The sequence below is a fragment of the Eupeodes corollae genome, chromosome 2 (genome assembly GCF_945859685.1).
Source record: "Eupeodes corollae chromosome 2, idEupCoro1.1, whole genome shotgun sequence".
In the NCBI taxonomy this organism is placed as follows: Eukaryota; Metazoa; Arthropoda; class Insecta; order Diptera; family Syrphidae; genus Eupeodes; species Eupeodes corollae.
Window position 1 is genome coordinate 57,151,676 of NC_079148.1, and position 17,570 is coordinate 57,169,245.

The 17,570-nt window shown below is 35.3% G+C and overlaps 1 protein-coding gene across 2 annotated transcripts in view; it reads right to left on the reverse strand.

Annotated features, from left to right (window-relative positions):
* Nucleotides 1-17,570, reverse strand: part of LOC129948281 (D-2-hydroxyglutarate dehydrogenase, mitochondrial-like) — a 117,944-nt gene that overhangs the window by 10,262 nt on the left and 90,112 nt on the right. For both annotated transcript variants that reach the window (XM_056059222.1, XM_056059221.1), the window contains exon 2: nt 13,861-13,956. In XM_056059222.1, coding sequence (XP_055915197.1) covers nt 13,861-13,956 — 96 coding nt within the window. The remainder of the gene's footprint in view (nt 1-13,860; nt 13,957-17,570) is intronic.

Below are 17,570 nucleotides of genomic sequence, written 5' to 3' on the forward strand. Positions count from 1 at the left end.
TTTAAGAGGGAAGGGTTGGATAGGAGGCGTCGCGACGCGTCGGTGTACATTGATTTGGAATTCCTGAACATTACAATGATAGGGAAAGATAGAGCGTGGCAAGGCGTTGCACATACTCGTAGTACGTCTAAAAAATTAATCTCTGTTCTTCATAGTACGGCCGAAGTTGGGTTCAAGGGTAAACTGATGTGCATTTCTAGAAGCGCGGGTAATACTGTTAAATTGTTAAAGGGAGGAATGCAACTGGCTATTTCACTAGAGCCTAGTCTGTTAAAATAACGGTTAAAAAAGGGTGAGGCAAGAAACCTTGCGTCGATGTTCGAGTGACGGAAACGAGTTGATGATGCTAATGTCACCAATCATTTTAAACGCTCTTCTTTGAATGCTGTCAAGAGGCTTAAATAAGTAACTGGAGCACCAGCCGAGAGATAAGAGTTATATTCAAGTTTCGTGTAGATTGTAGCCAGATCAGACGGAGACAAAGACATCTTGCGGCATTTTTGGCAACATCGCGTATGCGTGATCACTCCACAAAAGGTGGTTGCTGATGTACATTCCGAGGATGTCGAGATTTTTCGTTTCGTTGATGCAAGTGCCACTCATAGATAGTGGCAAAGACGGTTTATCTCGCTTCAACGATACAAGACAGCATTGCGTTTTCGAAGCATTAAATTCCACACGATTTTTTATTTCCCATTGTACAATGCTGTGTAGGTCAGAATTGAGCTAATCATATTTTGTGGTAGCAGTTCTACATCCAAAGAGGAGGGTTGTGAGTCTGGAAACGAATATGAAAAGCTAGGAGTGCTATCGAAACAATGTATTGGATTAGAAGTAGCAGGCAGTAGATCATTTATAAAAATGAGAAAAAGGCTCGGAGACAAAACGGAGCCCTGGGTCACACCAGCATTTATTTTATGAGTTTCAGACTTGAATTCGTCCAAAACAACTTGTATTGAACAGTTCGAAAAAAAATTTCTAATACAACGAAGAAGAGATTCATCGATACCGAAAGCACGCATTTTCGATAAGAGAGCAAGATGCCAGACTTTATCAAATGCCTTTGAAATATCAAGTGCAATAATATTACTTTTTTCAAAACGATGTAAAGATTTTTTCCACTGTTCAGTGAGATGAACCATGCGATCTATTGCTACCAAAGCCGTCATTAAAAAGCTTCCATTCTTCAAAATATTTCTTAAGCTGATCATTAATCAGTGTTTCAATGACCTTAGAAAGAAGGGACTCTAGTGCTTGTCGATAATTTGCGGAAGAAGAAGATTCGCCTTTTTTGGGTTTGTCAGAGCAACTTCAGTTTTCCAACTACTCAGATCGATCCAGAAGAATATAGGATAGATGGAAAAGCTTACGCAGTGGTTTTGCTAGCGTCGAAGAACACCTCTTCAGAATAATAGCGGGGATACCATCTGGTCCAGCGGATTTATGAATGTTAAAATCTTTAAGAACTCTCGCCCCAGTTCGAGTACGAAAAAAGATTGGTCCCATAGAATCATTTACGCGTTCAAGAACTGGGGGGTCATGACCCTATCTGGTAAGGTGGAATTTTCGGCGAACTGCCTTGGAAATAAGTTGGCTTTATCAATAAGGAGTGTTATTGACAACAAGCGTAAAAACCAAGGAAGAGGAAGAATTCCTCATGTTTTTTAGGAATGACCAAATATTTTCACTGCCTTTGGGACATTGCAGTATTTTTCGCCGTAATTTTTGATAATGTAAAAATTAGTTCCTTCCAATATAGGCACTGCAATCCTTCCTGGCTTGCTTAAACCTTTTCCGGTTTTCCTCAGTTGGGTTGGCTTTAAAACACCGGAAGCTCACCTCTTTCTCCTTGATAACCTCTTTGCAGCTCGAATCAAACCATGATTTAACCTTGTGTTTAATCGTTTTAACCCTATTCGGGATAAAGATTTTCATTCCCAGATGAATCATACTAGAAATCATATCTGCACTGGAGTCTACGTCGCTACCGAGGAAGCATAGCTACCGTTGGCTTTCTCGTAATGCCAAACGGTTCTTTTTAGATATCTTTCTTTACTGGATTTGCATATCCAAATCGCTTTTATGGGAACTAGGAGTGCAAAACATCCCAAAATCTTTCTGAGTTCTATTTGAGATTTGGTTTTTTAAGCAATGACTAGCTGAACAGCTGAGCAGCAAATAAAATTTAATAAACAAGATCGGCTAAGTACTTCTAAGCATTTAAATAGAGCTGCAGTGTGAACAAAATATTCCGCCACTTCAAAGTAATACAAACACGGTTTAGTAAGTCTTTAAACAAGAGTGGTCAACCCTAAGGCATAAAAAATTTGTAATTGGAGAATTTCTTATAGAAGTTAAAAGTGTTTATGATGAAGTTTGACTAATAAAAATAATTTAGACAAATTCGAATCAACTTTCTATCATATGCCATGCTTTGAGAATTATTTAAGGGTTGATATTCAGTCCGCAAATACATTGGTGGATTTTGTTTCTATTGGTTCTTTTTCTCTTATTGTGTCTATTATAAAATTAAACCATACTTAAAGTTTAAAAATAGAACTCGTCGCTCCCTAATTTGAATATTTTATTGTGTGTTTTTCAGTTATCTACCTGAAAGTACTTAACCTCAATAAGGGTTGTTAAGTGTTGAACCTTTTTCTGTAATTTATGCACTTTGATAGAACATCACTATTGAAGGGCAAGGGATCGACTTCATGTTTATAGCATAACAAAAACAACATGGGGTGGAAGCTGACACTGAGATATTTATCGACATGCGCTTCAAGGCTTTCTTATGGAAGTGTATTTTAATTGCTGACTTTATCATAGTGTCATAGGCGTGGTTTCTACAATCATTGTCCATTCGTATTATTTGTCTAGCAAACAAAAAGATTAATGCGTGGGCGTGCTTAGGATTAGTTTTTAAATTTTTGACAAAAGAAAATAATATTCATTATTCGTTTCGTTCTATTTAGATTACATGTCTTTAAAAATTGAGCAATTTAAATAAGATTTACTATGGTGAACAAATTATTATTAATATTGTGATTTCTATCTTTTAAAAGAAAGTTTTTACGGATATACTTTAAAGTGTAAATAAATCCATAATTGACATTGTATAAGAAGAAGTGTTAAATTACCAGGTTATGACACGAATACCACGTATTACTCAATTGTACATAAATAAGTTTATACTCTTTAGCAGTCCTAACCTTGTTATAAAAAAGCAATTGAGCAGTACTTTCTTAATCCAGGTGTATTTTAAAAGAATTGACAGAACTTATAAGTCAATTCAATGAATGTCATAATACATTCAAAAAATAGTATCCATATTTTAAGATTTGAAAATATGCCTATTGAATACGTTTCGAAGTTTTTTTAGCATACAGTAATTGAGTGCTTATAGTTATACGCTTTATACATTTAAATGTTGCGATATTTTTTTAAACACGGAATATTGAAAAAAATACGAGCAAAAAATACATATATCTAATTTTTGTCATGAAATTTTGACTCCATGGCTTTTGAATTCTTTACCATCGAAATGTCATGTTTGATTAAAATGTAGAATTTAAAATTTTGTATGAATGCAATTTTTGCCATCAATTTAGGTATGTAGTTGATATATTTCTTAAGTAGATTTTTAGATTAGATTAGAAAATAGATTTTATTTCATCATAAGTACATTTTTGAATTCGGTTTACAAATCTTTAGAGACATGGCAAAAGCCGTCTGATAATAAAAATTAATAAATAGGTGCACTAGGTTTACAATACATTTTTTCATTTGGTTAAAAATTTAATTAAAACGCTTCTCTTAAGATTTGGTTTCTATATCACAATGCTAATTTCACAAAGTTATAAAGAGCCAATCACGTCCGTTCAGTATATCAATAACTTCATCCTCTTCGTAATTAGCTTTTCCCAAGTGTATTTTTCTTAATTCTTTAAGTATGGGACAGATGCCAACAAAGTACATGATGTCTTCACGGGTTTTCAAGTTACACAAGGAGCATGTGATAGGCAAATCCGGCCGGTGGGGTATGTAGTTTAATGGCAGTAACTCTCCTCTCACCTTAAATATGGTTGAGATTTTTTCTGCATCGACATTGCTTCCGAAATAGCTAATCATGCTTAGATCGTGTTCCAGTTTCGAATAGTACCTTCGATAAATTGATGATTGAGCTTCTTCAATAAAGCCTTTATGTAGTTTTTCATCAAGATTCTGGAGTATAATGTAAAGTTCAACTTTCATTTCCTGTATGTTAAATCCCGATAAATTTAATGGACATCCCGTCCTCTCAGCCAGCTCTTTCCATTTCTGAAGCATGATGCTTTTTTTGCGATGGCGTGCGTAGCAACTATTTTAGGAAGTCTTGCTTCGTGCATGTTTAATACTTTAAGGACGTAATCAAAATGGAGTTTCAATGTTGTGATGAACAATGGTGGGAGCCCTGTTTCAATGTGTAACACATATGTGGGAGTCGTCCGGGGAAGGTGCAGTACTCTTTTAAGAAAGAACCTGAGAAGCTGTTCTACACTCTCATATTGTAAATATCCCCAAACTTGCGTTGCATAAAACATAACTGATCTCGCTGTTGCCTCAAAGATTTGATATTTGACTCGAAGTCCTATGCTCTTATTTTTCATACAAGTCAGCCAGGTTGTGTTTATGGCAGTTTTTGCACTTTTCAGTTTTTCTAGCAAGTGAGTTTTAATACTATTATGTGGTGTTAGTATTACTCCCAGGTATTTGTAATTATCAACTACTTCCACTGTTTCCCTCTCCAATTTCCAGATATAGTTTCCACTTCGCTGTCTCTTGCCTCTACCAAAAATCATTATTTGGGACTTTCCTCTGTTTACTGTAAGGTTCGCTAGCAGATGTTTGGCAAAATCATCACTGCAATACTTATAAAATTCGTGAGGTATAAGATCTTCTCCTGGTGCCTTAGATTCTTTCATTTCTTTTAATACTGATTTCAACTCTGTAGATGTAAACGGTTGATCCATATCTTGATTCTCGATATTAACACAGTAATGAAAAGGTAACGTTGATGACTCTACATTCAAAAGTGATTGAAAGTGAGTTTTTAAATCGTGGCTAGGAATGTTAATAGCAATTTTGAGTTTTGCTCCGTTTACAAATCGAACTGCTTTCCAGAATTCCTTCGTGTTTCGGCTTGAAATGATAGTGTGCACTTTTTCTTCAAAATACTGGGTTTTCTTGTGTAAACAAATCTCCTTAAATCGATTTTTTTCTTTCGCATACTCTTGTCTAAAATATGGGGTGTTATATCTTCTAAATAGTTTCAGAAAAGAAAAGACTTTTTCTCTAGCTCTAAGACACTCTGCGTCAAACCATTTCTGTTTTGGTTGAATTCTACCACGATTTATCGGATATTTTTGGTGCTGATTTACGTATTACATCTTGCAAGCGTTCTATTGAGACTATTTTGCCTCTTGTCTTCGTGGAAACAAGTTCAAGGTCTAATGCATCTTGATACGTTTTTTTGAGATTATTTCGCCACATTAATCTGGGCAATGTTAATTCAGTGAAACCTTGGCATATTGACTGTTTATCGTTGTTTATTTTCATAACAACAGAAATTGGCATATGATCCGAAAAACACTTTTCATGAACCTTAAAATCCGATACCTCATAAAGCCAATCATCTGATACAAAACAATAATCAATTACCGAACACGAGTTTCCTCTTACAAAAGTGAATTCACCCTTTACATAACTTTTAGATCTGCCATTTAGGATCATTAGGTTGAAAGATTCAGCGAAATCAAGCAGTTCTCTTCCTTTTCTATCTGTCTTATTGTCCTTCGATATTCTTTTGGGGGCTAAGGTTAGTAGAGGATGATATCGATTTTCATTGTAGAAGCCTTGTTCACTTCCTATTCTTGCATTTAGATCCCCTATCACAAGCAATTTCTCATTTTGAATAGTACAGACTAAGTCACTTAGAGAGTTAAAATCATCTTCCCACTGATTGCAATTTAAGTAAGTTGGTATTATATAGTGCTTACAAATGTTTTCTAATTTTAAGTTAATTATATTATATCCTAGTACCTTTTCAAAATTCAAAAATTCTTTGTAAATTTTCTTAAAACCGTAAATACATCCACCACTTGCGTTTCCATATTTGTTAGTTTTTACCGCTTCCTCCCATACCAAATCATATTCGTTAAAATAACCATTAACTAAATCGTAATTTTCTTTCAATAAAAATGTTTCGAATAGTAAAAATATATCAAATGATTTTACATAGTTAATGAAGTTTAAGAATAATAATTTACTTTTTAATCCATTTATATTATAACTTAAAATATTTAAATTGTAATTACTAAGCGACTGACAGACGGCAAATTCTTAATTATTTAATTTCTTAAGTAAAAAATAAAATTGGAATAAAGCTCTAGGTCCTTACTCTGTAATTCGTTTCGAAAGTCAATCCGAATTCGAACTTGACATTCGATTCGTTTAAGAATTCGAACTCTGTACATGTTTGAATCGAATAAAACAATCATCTAGTACTTTATCTATTTATTTGGCGTTTTTCTTTTTTAACTGTCAAAAAAATAATTGTGTTTCCTTTTGAGCTCTGATCGTTCAGAGCTTCAAATTCGTGTTTCTTTTTTTAGTTCTGAACATGTTCAGAGCGCGCTCTGTGAGCTCAGAATAAAATAACAGAGTAAACGGAGTAAAATGCTGAACACAAACAATTTGATATTTGAAAGCCGGCAAATTAAAAAAATCACCGTCAAAACAATAAAAATGGCGAAAGAGGGTGGTCGCTTTAGTGCAGAAGGAAAGATAATTTAGAAAAAACTAATCGCATATAGCATTTTTATGATTAAAATTTATTTCAGGCTTCAAATAAACCAAATCTATGACTGTTTTTTTTTAATAAATTTGATTAAAGAAAATTTTGAACACCTTCAAACAGGTGACATTTTAAATTATGACAGTTTAGTGCTCAAGTTGTTTCATAATTAAATCAGAGAGCTCTGAACATATTCTGCTCAGAACTCTTCTCTGTTCGCTCAGACTCTGCTCAGTGCTCAGCTCTGAATTAAAAAAGAAAAACGCCAATTGAATAGACTTGCCGAGTCTCGAAGTATTTCTTATGAGATTTGTCAAAGCAAAAATACAACAAAAATTCAAAACAAATCACAAAGAAGACGAGGAAAAAAATTCAGTCATTATTATCACTTGAGAATTATTGTAATGACTTTTTTTACACTTAACTGATTTGCAATTGCCACTTCTCTCTTTTTAATTTAAGCTTAAAAAGTTTAAGCTGATTTTTTTCATAGTCATTTAGTTTTTTGTGTTGAAATTTGCCTCTTGCCAAGGTATACTTTTTTCCATACGAATTCCACCATAATTTTAAATTGCTTTTGTTTGGTATGCAATTTTTTCGCTGATGATTCCCTGTAATGGAATTTATTTGCTTAAATTTTGAATAAAATTATTATTTCCTTACTTATATTTTATCTATTTCACACAACTTCCTTCGAATTGCTAATGACATTCGAAAACGCATTGCCAGGTACGAAAAATCCGAATGCGGATTTGTCATTCCGTTAGTACTAGATTTCTTTTCCGCATTAGAAAAAATAGAGAGTACAAAATATTCGTTTTCGAAAATATTTGCTTTCGAAACGCATTACAGAGTAGGGCTCCTGAATTTTATTAACTTAAAAAAAAGCAAGAAAATTAATTTACATTTCGTATTTCAAAAAGAAAAAGAAACAATTTACGCCTAACTATCGTGATAGTAACAAGATTTGTTTGTCCGAATTTTGCTTATTTTATGAAACTTTTTCCTGACAAAATTAAGAAATAATTTTTTTAATTGGTCACACTTCTTCTTTCGAAAAAGAGAGAAACTGCTTCTGGTTGGAACTCAAAATCGGTCAGAAGTTTACACATTTACATATTTGAAATGACAAAGATGAACACTAGTTAACAAGGTTATGAAGCTTATAATCAAATTGTACTTTTTCTAAGGTTTTTCATGTCTTTAGTTCTAATCCGAGTTCAAAATTAACCTAAAGTTTTTTTAATAAGGGCGGGTAGATGTTGAAATGGAATAAAACAAGCTGTGTTTGAGGTATTAACAAACTATTTTTTATTTGATTATGAGCACGTATGCCATTAAGTGTGCAGTATAACAACATTCAAATGCTTGCCTCGGATTCTTACGGTTCTGAAAGGTCCAATTTTTCGCATAGATCCGGCTGAATTTGAGCGATGGCTTGTGTTATGTTCACTTTTAGGGCATTGGTCAATTGTGATTTATTTGAATAGACCTGCAACTTCTAGAAACTCCACAGGAAAAAGTCTAGCGAGGTCAAATCGCATAATTTTGGTGGCCATTTCATATCACCCCTGCGAGGAGATAACCTTACCCTCAAATCGTTAATGGAAAATGACAATCGTGGCGTTTGCTGTGTGGCACGTAGCAGTGTCCTGCTGGAACCACATGTCGTCTAGGTCCATATGGTTTAATTTGGGCCATAAGAAATTAGTCATGATCGTTATGCAGCACACGATGTCGACTCACTAATGTCGTTCTCAAAAAGGACGGACCAATTGCTCCGCCGGCCCAAAATTCACACCTAACGGTAACTTTTTGAGGATGCATTATCGCCTGGTGAACCTAGCGTGGGTTGGTGTCGTCCACACACAGTCATTCATTTCGGCCAATATTGGGGTCCTCTTCCAAACGATTCGAAGCACAATCAGCGAAGAAACGGCGTTGTCCATTATCATGAACTTTAAGCTCCTGGGTCAGTTGGATGTTGTACGGGTGTCCAGATGTAAAATTCGCACAAGTTGAAGTATGTGAAAGTCCGAGTTCTTGTGCACGGCGGGGAATAGACTGCCTCAGGTTCGGCTGTACACTTCCACAGACCGCGACGATGCCCTTGGCCGATCCTGCGATTCTTGAACAAACGGGCGTTGGCTGATTGTTTACTGAAGCGGTAGTCTCAAATTTGATCACCAAATGTTTAAGAGTCAACTGTGAAGGGCCGTAAAATGCGAATAATGCGGGCAATGTTTTCGTTTACGAACACTCATTTTGATAATAAAGTTTTAGCATTTGTGATTTGGCATAAGCAACTGAATAATAAACAAAAGATTTGACAGACGTCACAAAAACAAAATTGCCAAAACTGGAGTGGTACCAAAATTTACCTGCGTCAGTTGAAAAAGCCTTTATTACGTTACTACAACAGCTTCAAATGAATAGTTTGTACTTACAAAGAGTTAACTAAAGTATTCCATATTTGAGCCGCCTGCCATTCACAATGCATCCCACACCAATATTTCATTTTGCGGACAACTTGGCACGTATTGGAACTAACCTGCTAGGGAAAAAAACGGCGTTCTCTAAGTACTCAAGCGAATTTTTGTATAGGCTCAAAGTATACGCTGTGGGCGAGTCGAAGATTGTCAGTTTCGGCAATACAATCCGGGAAATGCTACAATTAAGGAATCAAAATCTACAAGCTTTATTTATTGGAAAGCAGAACTGGACATCCAAAAGAAGTTACTCTAGCCAAGATCCGGAGGAATGAAATTATTGGTTGTGATTTTTCTGCTACAGAGGAAGTCTCAACAGGAAAAAGAAATCGAAGTGTTGAGGAAATGAAAAAGCTCTCGGTTATAAACGGTGATTTTTTAAGAGCTTGAGAACTTTTTTTAAAAAAAAAACGCATAAAATTTGCAAAATCTCATCGATTCTTTATTTGAAACGTTAGATTGGTCCATGACATTTACTTTTTGAAGATAATTTCATTTAAATGTTGACCGCGGCTGCGTCTTAGGTGGCCCATTCGGAAAGTCCAATTTTGGGTAACTTTTTCGAGCATTTCGGCCGGAATAGCCCAAATTTCTTCGGAAATGTTGTCTTCCAAAGCTGGAATAGTTGCTGGCTTATTTGTGTAGACTTAAGACTTGACGTAGCCCCACAAAAAATAGTCTAAAGGCGTCAAATCGCATGATCTTGGTGGCCAGCTTACCGGTCCATTCCTTTAGATGAATTGTTCTCCGAAGTTTTCCCTCAAAATGGCCATAGAATCGCGAGCTGTGTGGCATGTAGCGCCATCTTGTTGAAACCACATGTCAACCAAGATCAGTTCTTCCATTTTTGGCAAAAAAAAGTTTGTTAGCATTGAACGATAGCGATTGCCATTCACCGTAACGTTGCGTCCAACAGCCTCTTTGAAAAAATCCGTTCCAATGATTCCACCAGCGTACAAACCACAACAAACAGTGCATTTTTCGGGATGCATGGGCAGTTCTTGAACGGCTTCTGGTTGTTCTTCACTCCAAATGCGGCAATTTTGCTTATTTACGTAGCCATTCAACCAGAAATGAGCCTCATCGCTGAACAAAATTTGTCGATAAAAAAGCGGATTTTCTGCCAACTTTTCTAGGGTCCATTCACTGAAAATTCGACGTTGTGGCAGATCGTTCGGCTTCAGTTCTTGCACGAGCTGTATTTTATACGGTTTAACACCAAGATCTTTGCGTAAAATCTTCCATGTGGTCGAATAACACAAACCAAATTGCTGCGAACGGCCACGAATCGACATTTCACGGTCTTCAGCAACACTCTCAGAAACAGACGCAATATTCTCTTCTGTACGCACTGTACGCATTTGTGTGGTTGGTTTAATGTCCAATAAAGTAAACTGAGTGCGAAACTTGGTCACAATCGCATTAATTGTTTGCTCACTTGGTCGATTATGTAGACCATAAATCGGACGTAAAGCGCGAAACACATTTCGAACCGAACACTGATTTTGGTAATAAAATTCAATGATTTGCAAGCGTTGCTCGTTAGTAAGTCTATTCATGATGAAATGTCAAAGCATACTGAGCATCTTTCTCTTTGACACCATGTCTGAAATCCCGCGTCATCTGTCAAATACTAATGCATGAAAATCCTAACCTCAAAAAAATCATCCGATACTAAAGCGAATTTTTGCATAGGCTCAAAGTATACGCTTTGGGAAGTCGAAGATTGCCAGTTTCGGCAATACAATCCGGGAAAATGCTACAATTAAGGGATCAAAATCTACAAGCTTTATTTATTGGAAATCCAAAAGAAGTTACTCTAGCCAAGCTTCAGAGGAATGAAATTATTGGTTGTGATTTTTATGGTACAGAGGAAGTCTCAACAGGAAAAAGAAATCAAAGTGCTGAGGAAATGAAAAAGCTCTCGGTTATAAATGATTATAATTATGCGAAACAATCAATTGATATTTTTGACCAAATGGCATGTTACTTTACGCCACTACGTAAAACAATAAATATACTAATATAAATAAATAAATATTACTATAAATGACATTTTTATTTATAATTTCCAATTAATAAATACAACTTAATGATAAAAAAAGATTAAGTCTTAACATTTTTTAGGAGGTTACAGTTTAAATATTATTTAAAACATATTTTTAAATGATTCTTTCGAAATATCGAGATTAAAATCAATCCTATTGCAAATTAAATTCACTTCTCTTGTGCAACACGTAATGGGTTCATTCCTGTCATAAGTTGTGCGATGAAACTGCTCATAAAAATGAAACCGGTAGCATTTACACAGTTAACTAGTCTTCGTAAACATTACTGAAAAATAAGCCCTACGATCATAAAGAGATTGCATGCCAAATAATAAGCATCGCATATAATAAGAAGGCCTAACAGTCCTCCAGTTAAGCTTATAAAATGCATATACCTTGTAAAATGTTTCTGAACTTTTTTAATTCTGTCTATTGAATTATTGTAAAAAGGGTTCGAAATAATGCTACAGTATTCAAGAAGTAATCTTACCAGTGATTTTAAGATATGTGAACCTGAGAATTCCTTGGTGTTTCTTTTTAAGAAACCAAGCATTTGATTGGCTCTGTTTATATGATATAATCATGGTGCGGTAAGAAGGAAAGTTTTGTATCTAAGCTTACTCCTAGATCCTACACAGAACGAAAAGTCATCCTATTGACTATTTTGGTAGTCAATATGACTATTTGGTAGTCAATAGAACAATTTTCGGTTGTCAATTTTGGAATCCGAAATTTTTTTACAATTTGGTAGTCAATATGACAACTTTAGTAGTCAATGTGACAACTTTGGTTGAAGGAAATTGAAATTACGGTTGTCATATTGACTAATTTGGTAGTCAATAGGACAACTGCGGTAGTCAATATGACAACTGCGGTAGTCAATATGACAACTGCGGTAGTCAATAGGACAACTGCGGTAGTCAATATGACAACTGCGGTGGTCAATATGACAACTGCGGTAGTCAATACGACAACTGCGGTAGTCAATATGACAACTGTGTTAGTCAATATGACAACTGCGGTGGTCAATATGACAACTGCGGTAGTCAATAGGACAACTGCGGTAGGCAATATGACAACTGCGGTGGTCAATATGACAACTGCGGTAGTCAATATGACAACTGCGGTAGTCAATACGACAACTGCGGTAGTCAATATGACAACTGCGGTAATCAATATGACAACTGCGGTAGTCAATATGACAACTGCGGTAGTCAATACGACAACTGCGGTAGTCAATATGACAACTGTGTTGGTCAATATGACAACTGCGGTAATCAATATGACAACTGCGGTAGTCAATATGACAACTGCGGTAGTCAATACAACAATTCTCGATAGTCAATTTTGGTAGTCAATATGACAACTGCGGTAGTCAATATGAAAACTACGGTAGTCAATATAACTACTGCAGTAGTCAATACTATAACTTTGGTTGAAAGAAATTGAAACTACGGTTGTCGTATTGACTATTGTGGTATTCGATACGACAACTGCGGTAATCAATATGACAACTGCGGTAGTCAATATGACAACTGCGGTAGTCAATACAACAATTCTCGATAGTCAATTTTGGTAGTCAATATGACAACTGCGGTAGTCAATATGAAAACTACGGTAGTCAATATAACTACTGCAGTAGTCAATACTATAACTTTGGTTGAAAGAAATTGAAACTACGGTTGTCGTATTGACTATTGTGGTATTCGATACGATAACTGCGGTAGTCAATACGACAACTGCGGCAGTCAATAAGACAACTGCGGTAGTCAATATGACAACTGCGGTAGTCAATAGGACCACTGCGGTAGTCAATAGGACAACTGCTGTAGTCAATACGAAAATTTTTGATGAAAACTGAAATCTAATTTGACTACTGGTTAGTCAATATAACAATCGTCGATTGTCAATTTTGGTTAGTCAATATGACAACCAAATTGTCATATTGACTACCGAAGTTGTTCTATTGACTACTCTTGTTGTCATATTGACTACCCAAAATTGACAATCGAAAATTGTTCTATTGACTATCCAGTAGTCAATTTAAAAAAAAATGGTTGTCATATTGACTATTTTGGTAGTCAATGCGACAATTTGGCGAAATTTCAGGTTGACTATCGACGATTGTTAATATGACAGCTTTTTTGTTTCTGTGTACTATCTCGTTGCACGCTCTAAATTAACATGGTTGATAGTATAATCAAACACTATGGAATTAGCACTTCGAAAACACGACAAGACTTGACATTTAGAAGTATTTAACAGTAGGTGATTTAGCTTGCACCAATTATCGAGCCTTAACAGATCCAAATATGTGAAAATAGTGGTCACAAACTACTTCAAAAGAATCATATATGTTGTGAATTTCCTGAGGCGGCCATTGGAATGATATGCTTTTCACACTTATAATAATAATAATAATATTTAAATTTTCGAATTCGAAACAAAATCAATGACCTTACATAAGTTCTTCTAAACAAAAAATTACCTGTGTTAGTTCTGGTATTCCACTTGTTTTATAAGTCCTTGACAGCTTTTGATAAACCCTCGACTGGTAAGTCTTTAATCCATTTCTTAACATCATCTGAAAATACAAATATATTTATACATATATTAATTAATTAAATGCAAGTGAATGTGATGCTGCTTTAAGTTTTAAAAGTTAATACAAATAAAAGTGATCTACAGATAGGGAACTTAAAATACCATTTTCGTATTACATTTGATTACCTTGTCGCTCTCATACATAATAAAATATTTAAACAAATCTCAGCATTTCAGTGGAAATGCTTTTGTTACCAACAGACAGCAAACACTTTTTAAAATGTACTTGTACATATTAGGATCAAAAATTGACAGTGGTGTGGTGACATCTTAAAGAGGTAATTTATGAATTAGATAGATAGATAGATAAATTCTTTATTTTTTCATCACAAAGTTTACAAATTTCATACTTAAGAATAAGGACATGGCAATACTTTTTCTTCCGCTCGCCTTCTTGATTGTTTCTTTTCAAATACAACAATCTTATAGTTTTTTGGGTATTAATTTGCAAGCCCCAAGGAACTTAGACGGTTTATTTGCATTTGTAGCGTGAAAGGATTATCAGAAAGCATAACTAGATCGTCCACGTACAACGGGACTTTGATTAAAATGTTAGCAAAATTAACTCCATCCGGAAGAAGATCGCCGACATCATTTATGAACAGGGCAAATAATAATGGGCTGAGGATACAACCTTGAGGAACACCTGAAGTTGTTTCAAATCGATTTGAAAATGTGAAACCGTCCCATACCGTCGCATTTGTTGACGAAATAAAACTTGCATACACTTGCAGAAACTTTCGTGACAAACCAATACAAGAGAGTTTGTAAATTAAAGCTTGTCCATTGACTTTATCAAATGCAGCTTTAAAATCAACAAAGCAAGCTGTATAGTTTCTTTTTCCTATCTATAAATTGTTGAGCAATGCTTGAAATGGCAAAGATATGATCCATGGTTGAAAAACCTGGGCGAAAACCGGCTTGAAAGATGCTCAAAAGACTGTTATCCTCAATCCATTTTATGAGCCTTTCATATAGGATTGCAGTAAAAGTTTTTCTTATTGAATTTAAAATTGAAATACCTCTATAATTTTCCGAAGCGTTAGCATCACCTTTTTTAAAAATGGCAAAAATTACACATTCGTTGAAACTGATAGGTACACATCCATCATTGTGCAACTTGTTATAAAAGGACACGAGGTAGTTTTTGAAATCAATATAAAACTCGACTGGTATGCCGTCTAGGCCAGGAGCCTTGCTATTTTTCATTTTTTGGAGCGTTACTTCCAATTCGGGCAATGAGAATTCTAAATCCAGCTCGTTGACTCTAGTATTAGGTAGCGCGTAATCAAAGGTATGAAGGTCTTCATCAGCTGAGAATAGAGTTTTAAAATGAGCTGCTAACGTCTCAGCTTCTAAAGAGAACCTCATACTCATTTTGTGGTTTCAAAAGTATAAACCTGGAATTCGTCGAAACTAAGTTGTTAACCCAATTTTTGTTTCCAGTTAAAAGTCCGATATTTACGAAAATTTAAGCTAAAGTATCGCACAACGTAAAACAAATTTAAAACATACATATGTACATACAAATGGTGATTCTGCCACAGACACATATCGTGCTTTAAGAGGAGATTATAGTTTACATAATCGTCCAACCATGACAGTAATTGGAAAATTTGTGAAGAAATTTGAAGAGTCTTGATTGGTGACAGATATCGTAAGGCCTCTGTATCATCGGTTTGCTCATACTACTCAAAATATCGCTGCTATATAGCCGAAGACCCGAATGTGTCGATTCCTCGTCTTTCTCAGGAATTAGGACTGTCTAACGGCACATTATCGCGATTTTTGCAATTGGATCTACACCTATATCCATTTGAAGTCCAGCTGACACAACAGCTGAAGCCAGTTGACCATTCACAACGTCGTAGATGTCCTTGAACAACAGGCGATGGAAGTCGGATTTTTCGAAACAAAATTTTCTTCAGCGACGAAACACATTTCTCACTCGGTGGGAGAGAACCCCCAAGTAATTGAAGACAGGCCACTTCATCCACGCTCTTTGCTCCGGAGGTATGATTGGACCTTACTTTCTGCAAAACGACAATGGAACGACTGTCACCTTCAATTCGGATCGTTATGGTCATATGATAACCGACTTTTTTTGCCTGATATTGAAGAATACGACTCGGAAAATATGTGGTTTCAACAAGACGGTTCCACATGCCAAACAACTCGAGCGAATAATTTCTCGTCGTGGCGATGTCAACTGACCACGAAGATCATGAGTTTTTACACCGATGCACTTTTTTTTGAGGCTATGTGAAAGACTATGTTTATGCAGAAAAACATTTAATTCTTGAGCACTTAAAAACCAAAAAAAAACAAACCAATATGTGGTCCAAAATTACCTCAGAAGAATCGATGCCTGCAACAATTCAGTTGAATGATTTAGAGTTGGAGTCATTTTGTTATATCTCAGTACAATTTATGTAAAAGAAATCTGGTTTATGTGACGAATTTGTTAAAAGTACCGCGTCACATTTTTGAATGAAAACTTTTTCATAGGCGAAGTCTTACAACTATTGATGACTTTTTAAAAAGTAAAGAAAATATTGGAGATAGCGATTATAGATTTGAAAACCATCATGAATTTTATTGGAAAAAAAACTGCTTCATAAATTGACATAGCTTCAGAAAGAGTAAAATAAAGTTTTTTTTCAAATTTTAAAAGCTTTTACTCAAAAACCTAATGCGATTGATTTATTTTAAAGTCGAATTCGAAAAAAGGGCATCAAAACCGTAGGAAAAGTATAAATTGTTTTTCCTGCATGTTGTTTTTAGATTACTTCGTGAAAAAATAAATCTTTTTTGAGTTAACAAAATGCAAACAAAGTATTTAATTCAAGATGGCGGTGCTTTCCTGTGGACGCAGTAACAACTTGAAGTTTTGTTTTTTAATACAAAATACTTGTCTAGACATACAACATTAAAAAAAGCACCCAATATTTTCTCACAACATTTAGATTTTCCTGCAAAGTCAGTAATTCGAGTTGGCTCGTCCATAAGCTAAGTGAATTGATTTAGCTTAACAAAGTCTTTAACAAGCCTTCCTTCTGGTGTTACCTGTCTAAAAATAGTAGAAGACTGCAATACGTCAGTGGATGTACCCAACCCTTTTGTTTCTATTGATACTTTGGATTATTCGAATATAACCATAACTACATCACTTTTAGTACCCGTGGCATGATGGTTAGTGCGTTGGACTGTCATGCGAGAGGTCTTGGGTTCGATCCCTGCCTATGCCACCTAAAGTTTTTCACGGGTACTGCCACTTGCGAGGAATTGACAAATTCTCCGAGAGTAATTCTTGTCATGAAAAAGTGCTTTCTCAAAATATGCCGTTCGGATTCGGCTTAAAACTGTAGGTCCCTTCCATCCCTGACAACAGTACTCGCACACAGGAATGGTTGAGAGTTGTCAGTCACTAGGCCCTAGTTCTTAAACGGACTGTTGCGCCACCCCATTTGATTTTTTGAACAGCTTTACTAGAGTTTCATTAATTTATTTCATGGATCAATGTTGAATCATTTTCTTAGCTAAGCAGTTTGTAGCAGTTGCATGTAAATTGTGTCTAAGCATTGAAGATGCAGC